The sequence below is a fragment of the Dipodomys ordii genome, unplaced genomic scaffold (genome assembly GCF_000151885.1).
Source record: "Dipodomys ordii isolate 6190 unplaced genomic scaffold, Dord_2.0 Scaffold18, whole genome shotgun sequence".
Classification (NCBI taxonomy): domain Eukaryota; kingdom Metazoa; phylum Chordata; class Mammalia; order Rodentia; family Heteromyidae; genus Dipodomys; species Dipodomys ordii.
In genome coordinates, this window is record NW_012267234.1 from 16,455,260 (window position 1) to 16,470,575 (window position 15,316).

Below are 15,316 nucleotides of genomic sequence, written 5' to 3' on the forward strand. Positions count from 1 at the left end.
CTGGAACTACAGGTATACACCACAACAGCCAGCCTCAAAGCCTGTATTTTGAGGGACGCTAGGGTATAGCTCAGACAGACAGTGCTTGCTAAGCATATAGGAGGTACCAAAATAAAGCCACAGTTTTTTAGCACGATACCACGATAACAAATAACAATGAAATAGGCTCTATGTCCAAAGTAGAGCAAAGGTAAATTGCTTACATTTAGTTCTTTGAGTGGTAAAGGGCAAGTTTGGGCCAGAGGTTGTGGCTTATGCCTGTAATCCTAGTTACTCAGAAAGCTGAGATCTGAGGACTGCTATTCAAAACCAGCCCCTTTGTGACACTTACCTCCAAGAAACCACACATACAAAAAAGTTACCAATTATCTCAATTTTCCCGAACAGATTTATAACTAAAAGGAAAATTTTCCAAGCTTTTCATGTTACAGCTTAAATTTTCTTTGTAAAATCAATTTCCTAGGGCTGGAGATATAGCTCAGTGGTAAAGTGTGTTTAGCATTTGTGAGACCCACATAAAAGCCAACAACTTTGCACAAACTTAAAATTAACGAGTCATGAAATGACTTATTAACACAAGAGAAAACTTGAGTCATGAATTGAACTCAATATTAACATAAGAAAACCATGATTAATGAAGAGATTTAATATTTTATTTATTTTCTCACTTAGCTGCAAACCTGTTGCTTCACTGTATAAAAATAGCACCAGCAAATGCAGTGCATTATAAAATGGAGCTAGAATTCTTCATCTGAGGTTGTCCAACAAGTACTTTCTTCCACTCCCAGTTATTTCAAATGGCAAGATCATTAGGTTAATCCAAATCCAGAGGTGGATATAAAATTACAACAGGATGTATGATCACAGTATTATCCTTGATACATTGATACATAATCTCTAGATTTTATCCTGGGCAATGAATTCTGAATACCAAATCCTAGAGTTTAGTCTAAAATTGATTAATGTATGGCAAAAAAGAACATAAGGTGTTTGTCTGCAATCACTGGAAAATGAAGGGTATTTTCTCTCATAGTAGCGTTGAGTCGTTGCTTTTCCTACTAGAAAGTGTTGCGTCATTGCAAAATGTTAAGTTTTTCATCCACCACTAATTTAGACAACTATTCTGCAGTAAGTTACTTCACTCTAATTTATTCAGGTTGCCATTTTCACTCCTCAATAGATTTTACATATTTCTCATATGCTTCTTCACTCATTAGTTCATCTAGTTCTGAAGGGTTACTCAGTGTCATCTTTATCAGCCAACCTGCAACCAAAACAAAAACATTGTATTCCAAATGACCCTTTTAAAGAGTCTTAAATTCATTCAAAATGTAAATTTCTCAGTGCTTCAAAATTAATCTAGTGAATTCAATTAGCAATCAAATTAATCTCATGCATATACATTATTTGTTGGTGAAACTTGAAATTTTGGCCCTAAAGGCTGATCACAATAAATTACAAACTCTTAGACTATAATGAACATAAACAACTGCCATCTGAATCTTCAAACAAGGACTCAAATTAACAAGTGCACTCATGTATCACAGGGGAGGTACAACCCTGGAGCTACTGAGGCTAAAGGCATGTGAAACACTAGAGGGCTAGAAGGTGAAGAGAACCAATCATACCTAACCCTTACCCTACCACTTACTGACTCCTCATGACCCTCACAAATATTTGTGAGCCTTAATCCATCTTTATAATGGAGGAAACTGAGGTTATCCTAATTCACTAGGTTAGGCATGAAACAAGAGTTTAGGAAAAACTAGGCAAGGATAAAAATGGGAACAACTTACCATCTTCATAACAAGATTTGTTGACAAGCCCTGGATTTTCTGCAAGTGCTTCATTAACTGCAGTTACTTCTCCAGACAGAGGAGAGTAGAGTTCACTGGCAGCTTTCACACTTTCCAAAGCACCAAACTCATCTGAGTGAAGTAAATTAAAATATTGTGTCAAGTACCCGAAGATACAAATACAGAGAGGTGATTGCCTCTCTGTCAAAAATTCTAAAAGCCATCTGCAGCCAGGCATCAGTGGCTCACAGCTGTAATCCTAGCTACTCAGGAGGCTGAAATCTGAGGATCATGGTTCAAAGGCAGCCCAGGCAGGAAAGTCCATGAGACTCTTATCTCCAATAAGCCACTAGAAAACTGGAAGTGGCCCTGTGGCTCAAGCAGTAGAGTGCTCACCTGAGCTAAAGAGCAGAGGGACAGCCCAAGCCTAGAGTTTAAGCCCCATGACCGACAAAAAAAAAAAATAAAGCCATCTTTTTTTTTTTTAAATGATGCTCTTATTATTTATGAGCAGGGTGTAAATCGCCTCTATAAAGTGGACCTATCTCTTCTGAACAGTGAACTACAAACAGTGGAGCCCTTGGATACCAGATATGCTTAAGTTCAGCGAAACAATGTTCTTCAAACTTATTGGAAGCTTAGAAAAAGAAAAAAATCTCCAGAGGTTCCAGAAATGGAGAAATACCTCGTATCTGCCAACTTTCCTGCAATTACAAACTCTGAAAAAACAAGCATATGAAAGTTCTGGAGGGCTAGGAAGTTGGCTCAGTGGTAGAGTGCTTGCCTTGTATGCATAAGGCCCTGGGTTTGATTCCTCAGCACCACATAAGCAAAAAGAAAAAAGCCAGAAGTGGCACTGTGGCTCAAGTGGTAGAGTGCTAGCCTTGAGCTGAAGAGCTGAGGGACAGTGCCCAGGCCCAGAGTTCAGGCCCCATGACCGGACCCCCCCAAAAAAAAAAAGAAAAAAGAAAACTCTGGAAAGCTGTTCGTTTGAAAGCAAACTCACCCCTTAAAGGAACTGACTGAGATCTTCACTTATACAGCCTTTCCCTTAGCAACAGTGCCCACCCAAAACACAGGGTAACTAAAACACCAGAAGAAAGCTAGTCTGTCTAAAAAAAATCCTAGAAAGGGGAACTATGGAGAAGAACAGAGCTAACAGGGATAGATCCTCAAATGACTTGGTATTAGCAGAGAATCTTAAGACTATGACAGTGAATGGACAAACATATGGGGAACACTCACAATGAGACACTTTTAAATGGATACTGGAAATAGAATATCTAAAACAGCATTATTGCAGATTAGAGACAACAGAAGAAAGGAACCATCAGTTGAAATTAACCACATGAGGCCCTGAGTTCAAACCCCAGTCCTGGGAAAAACAACGAAAACTGTTGAATTCAGAAGTCCTACCAGAGTCTCTGCAGTACACGGGACAGTATCAACCCCAAAACATGTAATTAAAGCCACAAAAAAATAGAAACAGTACAAATAAATCTTCAAGCAATATAATTTTTTTTTCTTGGTCAGTCCTGGGGCTTGAACTCAAGGCCTGGCCTGGGCACTGTCCTTGAGCTTCTTTTGCTCAAGGCTAGCCCTCTACCACTTGAGCCACAGAACCATTTCTAGCCTTTTCTGTTTATGTGGTATTGAGGAATCGAACCCAGGGCTTCATACATGCTAGGCAAGCACTTTACCACAAAGCCACATTCCCAGCCCAGCAATATTAGTTTTTTAATCTCCAAAAAGATCCAAAAAGCTCAGCAAACCCCAAGCAAGATAAATATACACTTGTATACACAAGCACAAGCCAGTCAAACAGCTAAAAAACCTCACCATCCAGAGAAAATAACTTAGGCACTTTGATATTCTTTGAACAGATGGATAACAAAAATAAGACCTAACCCTGTGTTGGTGTTAGGAGTAGGGCTTCAGGAAGTAACTGATTCTAAGGGAAGAGCCCTCATGAATGGGCTTAGTTCTTATAAAAAGGACCCCACCCAAACCAGACTATGCTGACAGCCTGTGTTGGAACACATGAGTAAACATATGGGAGAGAAAATGAAGGCTTAACTCTTACTTCACACACACAGAAAACATGATATATCTGGCACAGTCAAGTGTGGTAGTGAACCTCTATAATCTAGTACTCAGCTGGACCACAAGTTCAAAGCTAGACCAGGCTATATAACAAGACCTTGCTTAAGAAACAACAAGAAATAAACCAGATTCAACACTGAATGCTAAAACAATAAAGCTTTCTACAAGAACATACAAGAATTAAGTCCAGCACTAAGGAGTAGAAAATCTGCCTACCTGCTAAGCCCTGAGTTCAAACACCAGTAGTGCCAAACGTAAGTTCAAAGAACATAAATGATGTGTGGAGAGGAATACCTAGCAAATATTGTCAAAGATATTATAACTCACACTCTCTTATATATGCCAAGGAACAACAGGCTACCATTGGTCAAACTTCTGTGTTTTGTTTTTGCTGTGGTGGTGCTACAGAATAAACCTAGAGCCTTATACACATGAAGACAGTACTCTACCACTGAGCAACACTTCAATCTTGTACTTTTTATCGTATACATTTAACTAAACCTCATTTAACTAAACCTTTTGACAACTACATGTGGTAAATACCATAATTTATGAGACCTCAAGTTTAGTCATAGAGCTGGTAAATCGTGCAACCAGATTATTACAGTCGTTCTTGACACTCTCTCTTGCCTGCAAAGAAAGGCAGAATTACTTTTATTTTTGTGGTGCTCTACCAATGAGCTACACCCCCAACCCTTTTTTACTTTATCTCTTACAGTTAGTGGTAGCACTAAACCCAGACAGGGTCTGCTAAGAGAATTCTGGGGGAGACATTCCTTCTCCACAGAGACAAGGAGGAGAGCTCACCCTCTTCTACTTGACAGCACTGATTCAGAAGGTACACAGAGAATCTATGTCTTTAATGGCTTTCAATGAACCAATCCTTAATCTACTCATCTCCAGACTACTTGTATTAATTGTTGAACCCTTCCATTTGAATATTCTGCCTCAAAAATTGAAAGCACTCTAACTGATCCAGGGTACAAGCAAATTGTTCTGGAAAAGATTAGGCAGGGAAAATTCACTGACTGCATAAATACAAAATAAGAAAAACACTCACCTTGTTTTTTCAATTTTGTCCCAATTTCAGGCAGACTACAGTAAACAACATCTCCCAAAGCTTCCTAGAAAAACACCCAAAACAACAGAAAACCCTTCAATGAATCAAGCTTTCTCTCCCCACCCTACCCCCAGCACAAAGGAAAAAGATAGACACTAAATCCCCTATAGCTACATATTTTGACTTTCATTACAAACATTTGACAATGTAAACACTGGCCAGATATGGTGGTTCGAGTTCGCCTATAATCCCAGCACTGAGGAGGTAGAAGCAGGAGATTGTGAGTTTAAGGTTAGCCTTGCTATATAGTTAAGATTCTAAAAAATTACACTTAAGGAATACTTAGGGAGCTGGGCACCAGTGGCTCACGCCTATAATCCTAGCTACTCAGATGGCTGAGATCTGAGGATCATGGTTCAAAGCCAGACAAGGCAGGAAAAGTCCGTGAGATTCTAATCTCCAATTAAAAAAAAAAACCACTGGAAAACCGGAAGTGACGCTGTGGCTCAAGTGGTAGAGCGCTCGCCTTGAGCTGAAGAGCTCAGGGGACAGCGCCAAGCCCAGAGTTCAAGCCCCACAACCGACCAACCAAAAAAAAAAATACTTAGGGGCTGGGAATGTGGCTTAGTGGTAGAGTGCTTGCCTAGCATGCATGAAGTCCTGGGTTCCATCCCTCAGTACCACATACAAAGAAAAAGCCAGAAGTGGCGTGGGGCCTCAAGTGGTAGAGTGCTAGCCTTGAGCAAAAAGAAGCTCAGGGACAGTGCCAATGCCCTGAGTTCAAGCCGCAGGACTGGCAAAAAAACAAAAACAAAAAAAAACATGTAACTAAGACACATATGATAAAAAAAATATAAAAACGAATCTTAACTCAGTAGCTACACTGCACATGAATCAGATTTGGGCCCTGGCATAAATGATATGCCTATAAGGAGACTCCTAGATCTTCTGAACACACTGTGCTTTTCCACTTCTGCAGTTTTACTGACACCATGACCGGCTGCACTGGCTGAAAGCCCACTCATTGATTCTACAAACCCTGTCTTCCTAAAACCTCCAGAAGAAGTGGCCTCTCCCTCAGGTGAGTGACTCAGATCCCCTCACATCACCATTTTGTATGTTTTTTCCATGTGGGGGGACTCCCTCCATTGATAAAGTCAGAGGCAAGTGTGTCTTACATAGTATTTCATAAGATACCCTGTACCAGGCAGCCAATAAAGAAGATACTGCCAGTGACTCTCCAGTATGTCAGAGGAATTTCTTTTTTTTTTTGGGGGGGGGGGGGAGAGTCCGGTCGTGGGGCCTGAACTCTGGGTCTGGGCGCTGTCCCTCAGCTCTTCAGCTCAAGGCTAGCGCTCTACCCCTTGAGCCACAGCACCACTTCCGGCTTTTTTCTTTTTGCTTATGTGGTGCTGAGGAATCGAGCCCAGGGCCTCAGGCATGCAAGGCAAGCACTCTACCACTGAGCCACCTTCCAGAGGAATTTCTGTCCAGTTAATATCCGCCTCTTCCTCTGGTCTCACTCATACATACATCCAGGTGAAAATCATGTCTCTTGTTGGCTTCTCATTTTCTTTTGAAAAATATCCCAGTAAAATACCCACGAAGGCCCACACTTACAATCCTAGCTACTCAGGAGGCTGAGATTTGAGGATCACGTTTTGAAGGTACCCTGGGCAGGAAGGTCTGAGACTCTGATCTCCAATTAACCACCAGAAAACCAGTGGCCCTGTGGTTCAAAGTGGTAGAGCACTAGCCTTGAGCAAAAGAGCTCAGGGATAGTGCCCTGGCCCTGAGTTCAAGACCCAAAACAACAACAAAATAAAACAAAAACAGTAAAGATGGGGAAATAATAGAGAAAAGACAGACCAATTTAAAGGTTTTCCTTTGTGTCCCTGGGCCTATTTTCAGTTTCCTTCTTCTTTTGCGATGCCCTGGTCCCATGGGTGTCACTGTACCCATAAAATGCTGGCACTCCTTCAGCACTTTGCTTGCTCCTCCTTTTCTTAACTGAATAGTTTTGTTTGTTTTTTACTGAAAGTATTCTTCTTTTAAATGTTGACCTAATGTCCTTTGTTTTTGTTTTGTTTTATTTTGGGTACTAGTACTGGGCTCAAACTCTTCTGCTCTTGCTTAGCCTTTTCAGCTGATGTTCTACACATAAGCCACATCTCCAGTGTAGCATTTTCTGGTTAACTGGAAGTAAGAGTCATGGATTTTTGGGGGAGGGGCATGGATTAGATTCAAACCTGGATCCTCAGCTCTCAGCCTCCTGAGTAGCTAGAATTACAGGGGTGAGTCACAGTATCCAGCTATGTTTTAAGACAGGTTATTACTATGTAACCAAGATTGGATACACCTGTCTTAACCTCCCAAGTGCCACAGGTGTACAGCACTATGCCTGGCACCTTACCTGATGATACCACACACTGCCCTTAAGTACACCTTATTTGTTTCACTTTATTTTCTTCTAAGGGGCTTTAAAAGGACCCAATGCACTACAAAGAGTAAATATTTTGCAAAGGAGAGATAATACAAATTATTTAAACCAATACCTGTGCAAAATTGCTGATTCCAACAGTTCCAATCCCATTTTCTGTCATTATCCATTCATGTTTCTCTGTGAATTTACGCACTAAAACAGAAGATTGATATTTTAGAAATGTCGTATCATTAGTTTTTAAACAATCCTTTCACATCATTTCTGTCAAAAAGCCAGAGCTTTCCAGAATGAGTTTGCCTTATTGATACCACTTGCAGGTAGTACACAGACCATAAAAGGGCAAAGATCTTTGTAAATACATGTAAAAATTAAAGGCCTTAGATTCTAAAATGGTGGTATTAGACATACAGGAACACCTGTCCATCTTTGGTGCCCAGGATCATAATACTTAGGCTTTAAAATTACATAGCCTCACACCCCAAACCTTTGAAGCACATTTAAAAGTACACTTACCCTTTACTGGTCTATTTTGCAGAAAGGTAAGACTGTCCTTTGAAGGTAAGACTTTGGGTGATGGGATTAGGAACACAGCATAAAGATTGTTCATTTTAAGAGCTAGGAGTTTGATTCAAGCAGTGGAGCACCTGCTTAGCCAATGCAAGGCCCTGAGTTCAAACCCCTGTAGCACCAAAAGAAAGTTCATATAAGAAATGATATGTGCTGGGTGTGGCAGTCATAACTAATAATCTCAGCTACTTAGGAAATGGCAGGGTTGCAAGTTTGACACCCTCAAAAATTTAGAAAGCACATATGTCAAAATAATGTTTCTTGTGAACCAGTCCTGGAGCTTGAACTCAGGGCTTGGGTGTTGCCCCTCAGCTCCTTTTGTTTAAGGATCTACCACTTGAGCCACAGCTCCACTTCTTACTTTTTGGTAGTTTAAGAGTCTCATGGACTTTCCTGCCCTGACCCGCTTCACCAGAGATCCTCAGATCTCAGCCTCTTGAGTAGTTAGGATAACAGGTGTGAGCCTCTGGCACCCAGCTAAAACTAACTCTTAGTACCACCAAAAAAAAAAAAGAAGAAGAAAAGCTAGGTATAGTGGCATGTACATTTAGTTAAAACTACTTGGAGGCTGAAGCAAGAGGATGATCTGAGCTCAAAAAAATATGTTTCTTAAGGAATGGGAAGGGGAAACAAAGGAGGAGGCTACAGTGCTTGATAAGAAATGTACTCATTATCTTGCCCATGTAATTGTAACCCCTCTGAACAGTATTTTCACAATAAAAAAAATTTAAAAAATACGTTTTTTTTTAGGTAGATAAGAGTTGACTTATAAAAAAATGAAACAGCCAGGTGCTGGTGGCTCATGCCTATAATCCGAGTTACTCAGGAGGCTGAGATCTGAAGATCTTGGTTCAAAGCCAGCCCAGACAAGAAACTCCGTGAAACTCTTATCTCCAATAAACCACCAGAAAACTGGAAGTGGCACTGTAGCTCAAGTGGTAGAGTTCTAGCCTTGAGCTGAAGAGCTGAGGAACAGTACCCAGGCCCAGAGTTCAAGCCCCATGACCGACAAAAAAAAGAAACAGACTTCCCTGGACAATTATAACTTGACTAAGTTCTTAAAATTCTTTTTTTTTTGGGGGGGGTCCAGTCTTCGGGCCTGAACTCTGGGCCTGGGAACTGTCCCTCAGCTTTTCAGCTCAAAGCTAGTGCTCTACCACTTGAGCCACAGTGCCACTCCCAGCTTTTTTCTTTTTGCTTATGTGGTGCTGAGGAATCGAACCCAGGGCCTCATGCATGCAAGGCAAGCGCCCTACCACTGAGCCGCCTTCCCAACCCTCTTAAAATTCTTTAGCCACATTTTAGCCTGTCTATGAAGAAACTTATTTTAAAAAAACACACAAAAAACTATGAACTAGAGAATATAATTCAGTTGTAGAGTGTTTACCAAGCATGTGCAAGGCCTAGGGTTCAGCCCACAATACTTCAAAAAAAAAAAGTTTAAGTATTTAAGATTCTGGGACTCAAGGTTACTTGGCTGTAATATTCAGTTTCACCCTATTCTCTCTCTCTTTTGTAGGTCATGGGGCTTGAACTCTGGGTCTGGGTATTGTCCCTCAGCTCTTCAGCTCAAGGCTAGCGCTTTACCACTTGAGCCACAGCGCCACTTCTGGTTTTCTGGTGGTTTATTGGAGATAAGAGTCTCACAGGCTTTCCTGCCCAGGCTGGCGTTGAACCATGATCCTCAGATCTCAGCCTTCTGAGTAGCTAGGATTACAAGAGTGAGCCACCAGCGCCCAGCTTTATCCTATCATCTTATGACTCCAGAAGAGGATAATTACCAGTTAGGAGCAATTCAAAACTAATACACCATGTGAAAGTAAGGGCTGGACTACTATAAATATATGACTTCCTGGACTATGGGCTATGCAGACCATCTTACCTGACTGGAAAGATACTCTTAGGAATACTGATGCTCTGACATCCATGTTAGCAAGTGCGTAACCACAGCTTAGAGACTGTGCACCAACGTCTACTGGCTTCAAAGTGCTGACTTCTTTTACTATGTGTACTACTTGGCCCTAAAATTGTATTATTATGATTCTCTTGAACTAACAGGAAAAAGCGGACAGATTAGGCAAGTAACTCCATTTAATTGGATCTTGATAAACATAGGCTTTGGCCTCAGAGAATCACGATAAGTCATTCATTAAAAGGCTGTTCAATGATCAGGTAAAATATATTTTGTGAGTCTGTTTTCCCTTTGTATTTATTTGGTACTATACACTGATGTTTAACAAAGTGTATTCAGTGCCTGTTAGGTATCAAGTTGTAAGTCCAGAAATTACATAAATTCATTTCATCCTCCCAACAGCTCTAAGATAGATTTTAACTCCACTTTTTTTTTTTTGGCCAGTTCTGGGGCTTGAACTCATGGCCTGGGAACTGTCCTTGAGCCTCTGTTCTCAAGGCTAGCTCTCTATCACTTGAGCCACAGTGCCACTTCTTGCCTTTTCTGTTTATGTGGTGCTGAGGAACCAAACCCTTGGGCTTCATGCATGCTTGTCAAGCACTCTACCACTAAGCTAAATTCTCAGCTACCTCCATTTCTAATGAGCAAACAGAAAAGTAACCATACCAAAGATCTCACAGCTCAGAAAAAGTAGAACCAGAGTTGGTAGTGGACTGTCTGCTTTTATCTTTCTCTCTCTCTCTCTCTTTTTTTTTTTTTGGTCATGGGGCTTGAACTCTGGGCTCCCTCAGCACTTCAGCTCAAGGCTAGCACTCTACCACTAGAGCCACAGCACCACTTCCCGCTTTTTCTGCTTATGTGATGCTGAGGAATCTAATCCAGGGCCTCATGCATTCGAGGCAAGCACTCTACCACTGAGCCACTTCCCAGCCCTGGACTGTCTGCTTTTAAAAGCCTAAGTGCACAATACCCTATAAATATAATAATGTGTCAATTAAAGAACAAGTGAATTACAAATAAAACCTAGGTGCTTAACTAGATCATGGGCATTGATATTCTGAGCAATATTTAACTAAATGACTAGAGAATGTAAACATCTAAAGATAGGATAATGCTGACTAGCCAAAAGAGAGAAGCAAAAGGAGCAGACTTGAAATTAATTTTTGTTTGAAAATGCTTTGCCCTCGTGTTCAAATCAGTAATGCACTGATGTGTATCAAAGACAGCTGAGGTAATATTAGCAGGCCTCAAACTGTGGAATAAAATGATCAACAATTCCAGTTCCAAACATTTCCTCCGGGTGTCATACACCCTAAACAAGAAGCCCAAGTTCTTACAAAGGGCAGTCAGTGTCTCAAGTCTTTGCACATAAAGAAAATGCTTCCTCTCCACTGGGGCTTTTTGTGCTAAAGCAGCACAAATGGCCAAGATATTTACGGGCAGGTGTCCCAGTTGTTCCAACTCCGTTTAAGTTAGGCCTGTGCTGCCCGCAATGCGAGCTTTTAGGAGAGCGAATGAAACTCTGGCCCCGTTGCTTTAATATTAACAAGTAAATTGCTTTAATATTAACGAGTGCTTCTGCCAAACCCTCGAGTACTCGGTGCATTTAGTAGGCTACAGACCACCCCAGGCAGGGGCTCTGTGCACACGGGGCTCACAAAGAGCCTCCCCAGGCCGAGCCGGGACGCCCCTGCCCTGGGTCCAGCGCGCCTCCTCCCCCGGCCCCCTTTCTACCCAGGACACAGCCTGCTTGTGTCTCCTGGCCCCGCTCCGAAGGCAGAGGGGCCACAGAACCGGGACCGGGCAGGACCGCGGGCTGCTCCGGCCGGCCGGCCCGGGAGGGAGACGCAACCTTCGCCCGGCCGAGGGGAGGGAGGTGACGGGTCGCCCACGTGCCCCGCGCTTACCCGAGAGCAGCGCGGGTCCCGTGCGCAGCGTGCGGACGGCGTCCGCTCTCAGCCGCCAGGCCCGCAGCGGGCAGGGCGCAGCGGGCGCCAGGGCCGTGCGCAGGCTGCAGGCCGCGGACCCCAAGCTCCTAGCCACTCGGAGCGCCATGATAGACCACAAGGGTTCCGAGGGTCGCCGCGCGGCGCCTCCACCACCGGGCCGGCGGGGGGCGGAGCCTGGCGGGGGGGCGGAGCCGGGCAGGGGGGCGGAGCGGGGCGGGGTGCCGGCCGGACCAAAGCCCGGGGACCGGCCCTAGGTGGGACGGGACCTGATTGGGCAGCGCTCGGGGGGCGGGGACTCCTGGGCTGGGCGCGAGCTCGGATAGGGTGATGCGCTCGAGGGGCGTGATTTTCCGAAGCGCCGAGGCCCGGATGGGGCATTGAACGAGGGGCGGAGGCCGTGTGGTGGGCGGGGGCCAAACCGACGGCTGCGAGAGGCGGGGCCTCCCGGAGGGACAGGGCCTAGCCCCGGGCGTCTGTTCTTCCCGTAAATTGCCGGGTCAGCCGCCTGGGGCTTTGCATGGCCCCGGGGAACGCGCTCGCGCGGCTTCTCCTAAGTAACTGAGATAGTGACGGGGCTGCGCCCGCGCTCCTCTGTGTCCTGGAGCCCCGAGCAGCTGCGGGTAGGTGGGCACTGTTAATCCTGCTGGACTCGCGGGGCCGCAGTCCTTTTTCTCTCAGAGTCATTTGGATATTTGTAACTTCCTTTATGGATCTCACAGAATTGTCAAAGTAGGTGGCACCGGGCAGCCAATGGGACGCAAAGGGAGTGCAAGTGGCGGGTCACGCTCACGTAGCAAAGCGATTTTGAGGGTCTCTTACGGCCCGAGGGCCATGTGTTCCTGTTTCCTGCCTCTGGCCACGATTGCACCGACATAACTCTGACTTTCTGAGATACTGAAAAAAAGCCATGAAAAACTAGTTTGTTGGGCTGGAAATGTGACTTAGTGGTAGAGTGCTTGCCTCGAATGCATGAAGCCCCGGGTTGGGTTTCTCAGTACCATATACGCAGAAGAAGCCGGAAGTAGCTCTGTGGCTCAAATGGTAGAGTGCTAGCCTCGAGCAAAAGAAGCTCAGGGTCAGCGCCCAGGCCCTGAGTTCAAGCCCCAGTACTGGCAAAAAAAAAAAAAAAATCCCAAAAAGCAAACAAACAAACAAAAAAAAAACCACTTTGTTACAGATCCCAAGAGGCCCAGTGACTTCAAATAGGACAGACAAAAATCAAGAAGCTTATGGAGGGGAAAGAACTGGCCCAAGTCTTAGGACTGGACCAGAGTTAAGTAAGACCCAGTGTAGACAGCTTCTTGCTTAATCAACCAAGCCTGTGACCAAGACCTGAGAAAAGCTGAAGTCATTGTTCAGATCCATGTATACAGAAAATAAGTTCTGGGAAAGACCTCACCTTCAGCACAGATATGATGCAGTGGGGCTCAGCCAGCCAAGAAACAGTGGAATGGAAAAAGCTGCAAGCTCAATATCAGAGGGTGGATTTCCTTGAAGTGAGTGTGTATGTAAGCCTCATATAGTGTTGCATTTAGCTTCCGTCTAAGCCACTCGGTGGTTATATGGATGTGCTCCATTGTCCTCTGAGTAAAAAAAAAATCACCATCTATTGAGTGTCATGTGCCTGGCACTGTATGAACATTGCCTTGTGTGTGTGTGTGTGTGTGTTGATCTTAAGACTTGAACTCAGAGCCTGGGTGCTGTCCCTGAACTTTCTTTACTCAAGGCTAGACCTCTACTACTCGCACCACAGCTCCACTTCTGGCTTTTTGGTGGTTAATGGGAGATAAGCATCTCACAGACTTTCCTGCCTGGGCTGGCTTGGAACTGTGGTTGGTCCTCAAATCTCAGCCTCCTGAGTAGCTAGAATTATAGGCATGAGCCACAAGCATGAACATTGTATTTTTACTCCTGTCCCAACTGCTTTCTGTCAGGTATTACTCTCAATTCATAGAAGAAGAAAAAAAAGCCTAGAGGCTCCACAGGTTAAGTAATGTGACCAAGCATTTTATAGCTCAAGGAAGGAACGGCTAGGTGGCAGTAGTAGGACTTCACAGAGGTTGCTCTACTTGCCTCAATTTGGAATGCTTAACAGGATCACACTGGCTCACTATCCACTCCAGATCTTGGCTACCTTTTTATAGAGTCAGATTTCTGTTTGCATTGTTTTGCCCCTAGCCAGGGCAATATAATGCAATTCATTTCCTCAAGTACTTATTCTTAGCTTTTTAGAGTAAAGATTGAAACTTGACATGGGATATCATAGCTCTTCCACCAAAAATTAATGAGTACATCATATTGCTCATTAGTATTACTAGCAGTCATTGACTATAGTCAAAAATACTTTTGTTTTCAATTCTGTACTCTTTGTAACTTCCTTGGCTTGAGATCTGAAAGATTATCTGATTGGGCAATTGCAGGTGGTAATTTCTTCTAGGTATCTCAGGAGGGGCCCACTTATGTCTTGGAGCTGATAGACATTTTCCTCTTAAGGTGAAGCCCTAATCCAATATTATTGGTACCCTGATGAAAAGAGAATCAGAAGGACATGTGGCAAGATAGGAGGAATGTCTCCAAGAGCAGAGGAACACGGAGCTTCACCAGGAACACCAGGAGCTGGAGAGACATAGCTTCATCACTCATGTTTCAGGCAGAATGTGGCCCGGCCAACACCTTGGTTTCAGTGAGACAAAGAATTTCTATTGTTTTAAGCCACCAAACAAGTCGTACTTTGTAACTTCGTACCAGCAGTCCTAGGATAGTTAAGAGGATTACTTGAATGATTCTAGTTTAGAACTATCTCTAGGAAGAGTTTTAACTGGCGTCATTCAAAGGGAGCTGCTGACCAACAAAAACAATAAACTATTACTCCGTAGAGATTTTTTTACCATGCCATATAATTTTTATTTTGAGGAGGAAAGTCATTGGAACAAATAGTCTCTACAATAATACCAACTTTATATCTATCTATTTATACATACATATATACAGCTTACACCCCAGGCAAAGCTTGTTCTGGCTGAGTCAACTGAGCCTCACAGGGTGACTTGGTCTGCTAGCCACTGCTCTAAGGCATCTCTCTTTTACATCCAACACCCAGGAAGCTGAGCATCTTTTCCAGGAGCAGATCCACAATCTCTCCTTCCTCTGACAGCTGCAAAGGAGACAGAACCAGGGAACATATCTGAAGCCATCCTTTTCAGAGGTTTCTTTCTAAGGAGAAGCTATGATTTTCTATACTCCTAAGGGATGAGTATGTGTTTCCTCCCTTATGTCTGGGGCTCCTTCCTCTCTGCTGAGCATTCTGGAGTTTTCCTAGTATCATTTTAAAATCCCAAACCAGACAGGAAAAGCTGGATTATAGAACCTAAATTTAAGCAGCACTAGACCTTTTTCTGAGATCATTGCTACCCAGAATGTTTTCTTCCATTTATTGTTATTATTACTATTATTAATTATTGCTGTTACTTCTGCTTGCTCTGAAAT

The 15,316-nt window shown here is 43.5% G+C and overlaps 2 protein-coding genes across 2 annotated transcripts in view; both read right to left on the reverse strand.

Moving 5' to 3' along the window:
- Nucleotides 1–630: 630 nt before the first annotated feature.
- Gcsh (glycine cleavage system protein H (aminomethyl carrier)) lies at nt 631–11,995 on the reverse strand. The gene is made up of 5 exons (XM_013012765.1): nt 11,789–11,995; nt 7,515–7,594; nt 4,960–5,023; nt 1,797–1,928; nt 631–1,264 (listed from the first exon to the last, which is right to left on the reverse strand). The coding sequence occupies exons 1-5, from the start codon at nt 11,934–11,936 to the stop codon at nt 1,167–1,169; spliced, it is 522 nt and encodes a 173-aa protein (XP_012868219.1). The 5' UTR covers nt 11,937–11,995; the 3' UTR covers nt 631–1,166.
- A 2,902-nt stretch (nt 11,996–14,897) lies between these two features.
- Nucleotides 14,898–15,316, reverse strand: part of Pkd1l2 (polycystic kidney disease 1-like 2) — a 69,748-nt gene continuing 69,329 nt past the window's right edge. Inside the window, exon 43 of the mRNA XM_013012700.1 lies at nt 14,898–14,984. Within this exon, the coding sequence (XP_012868154.1) occupies nt 14,898–14,984 (87 nt within the window). The remainder of the gene's footprint in view (nt 14,985–15,316) is intronic.

Excerpts from the sequence above, each read along its gene's own strand:
- Gcsh (XM_013012765.1), bottom strand. The coding sequence starts at position 11,936 with ATGGCGCTCCGAGTGGCTAGGAGCTTGGGGTCCGCGGCCTGCAGCCTG. Across the intron at positions 5,024-7,514 it reads GAATCAGCAATTTTGCACAG|GAAGCTTTGGGAGATGTTGT; the intron begins GTATTGGTTTAA and ends GTGTTTTTCTAG. Across the intron at positions 1,929-4,959 it reads GACAAAATTGAAAAAACAAG|ATGAGTTTGGTGCTTTGGAA; the intron begins GTGAGTGTTTTT and ends TACTTCACTCAG.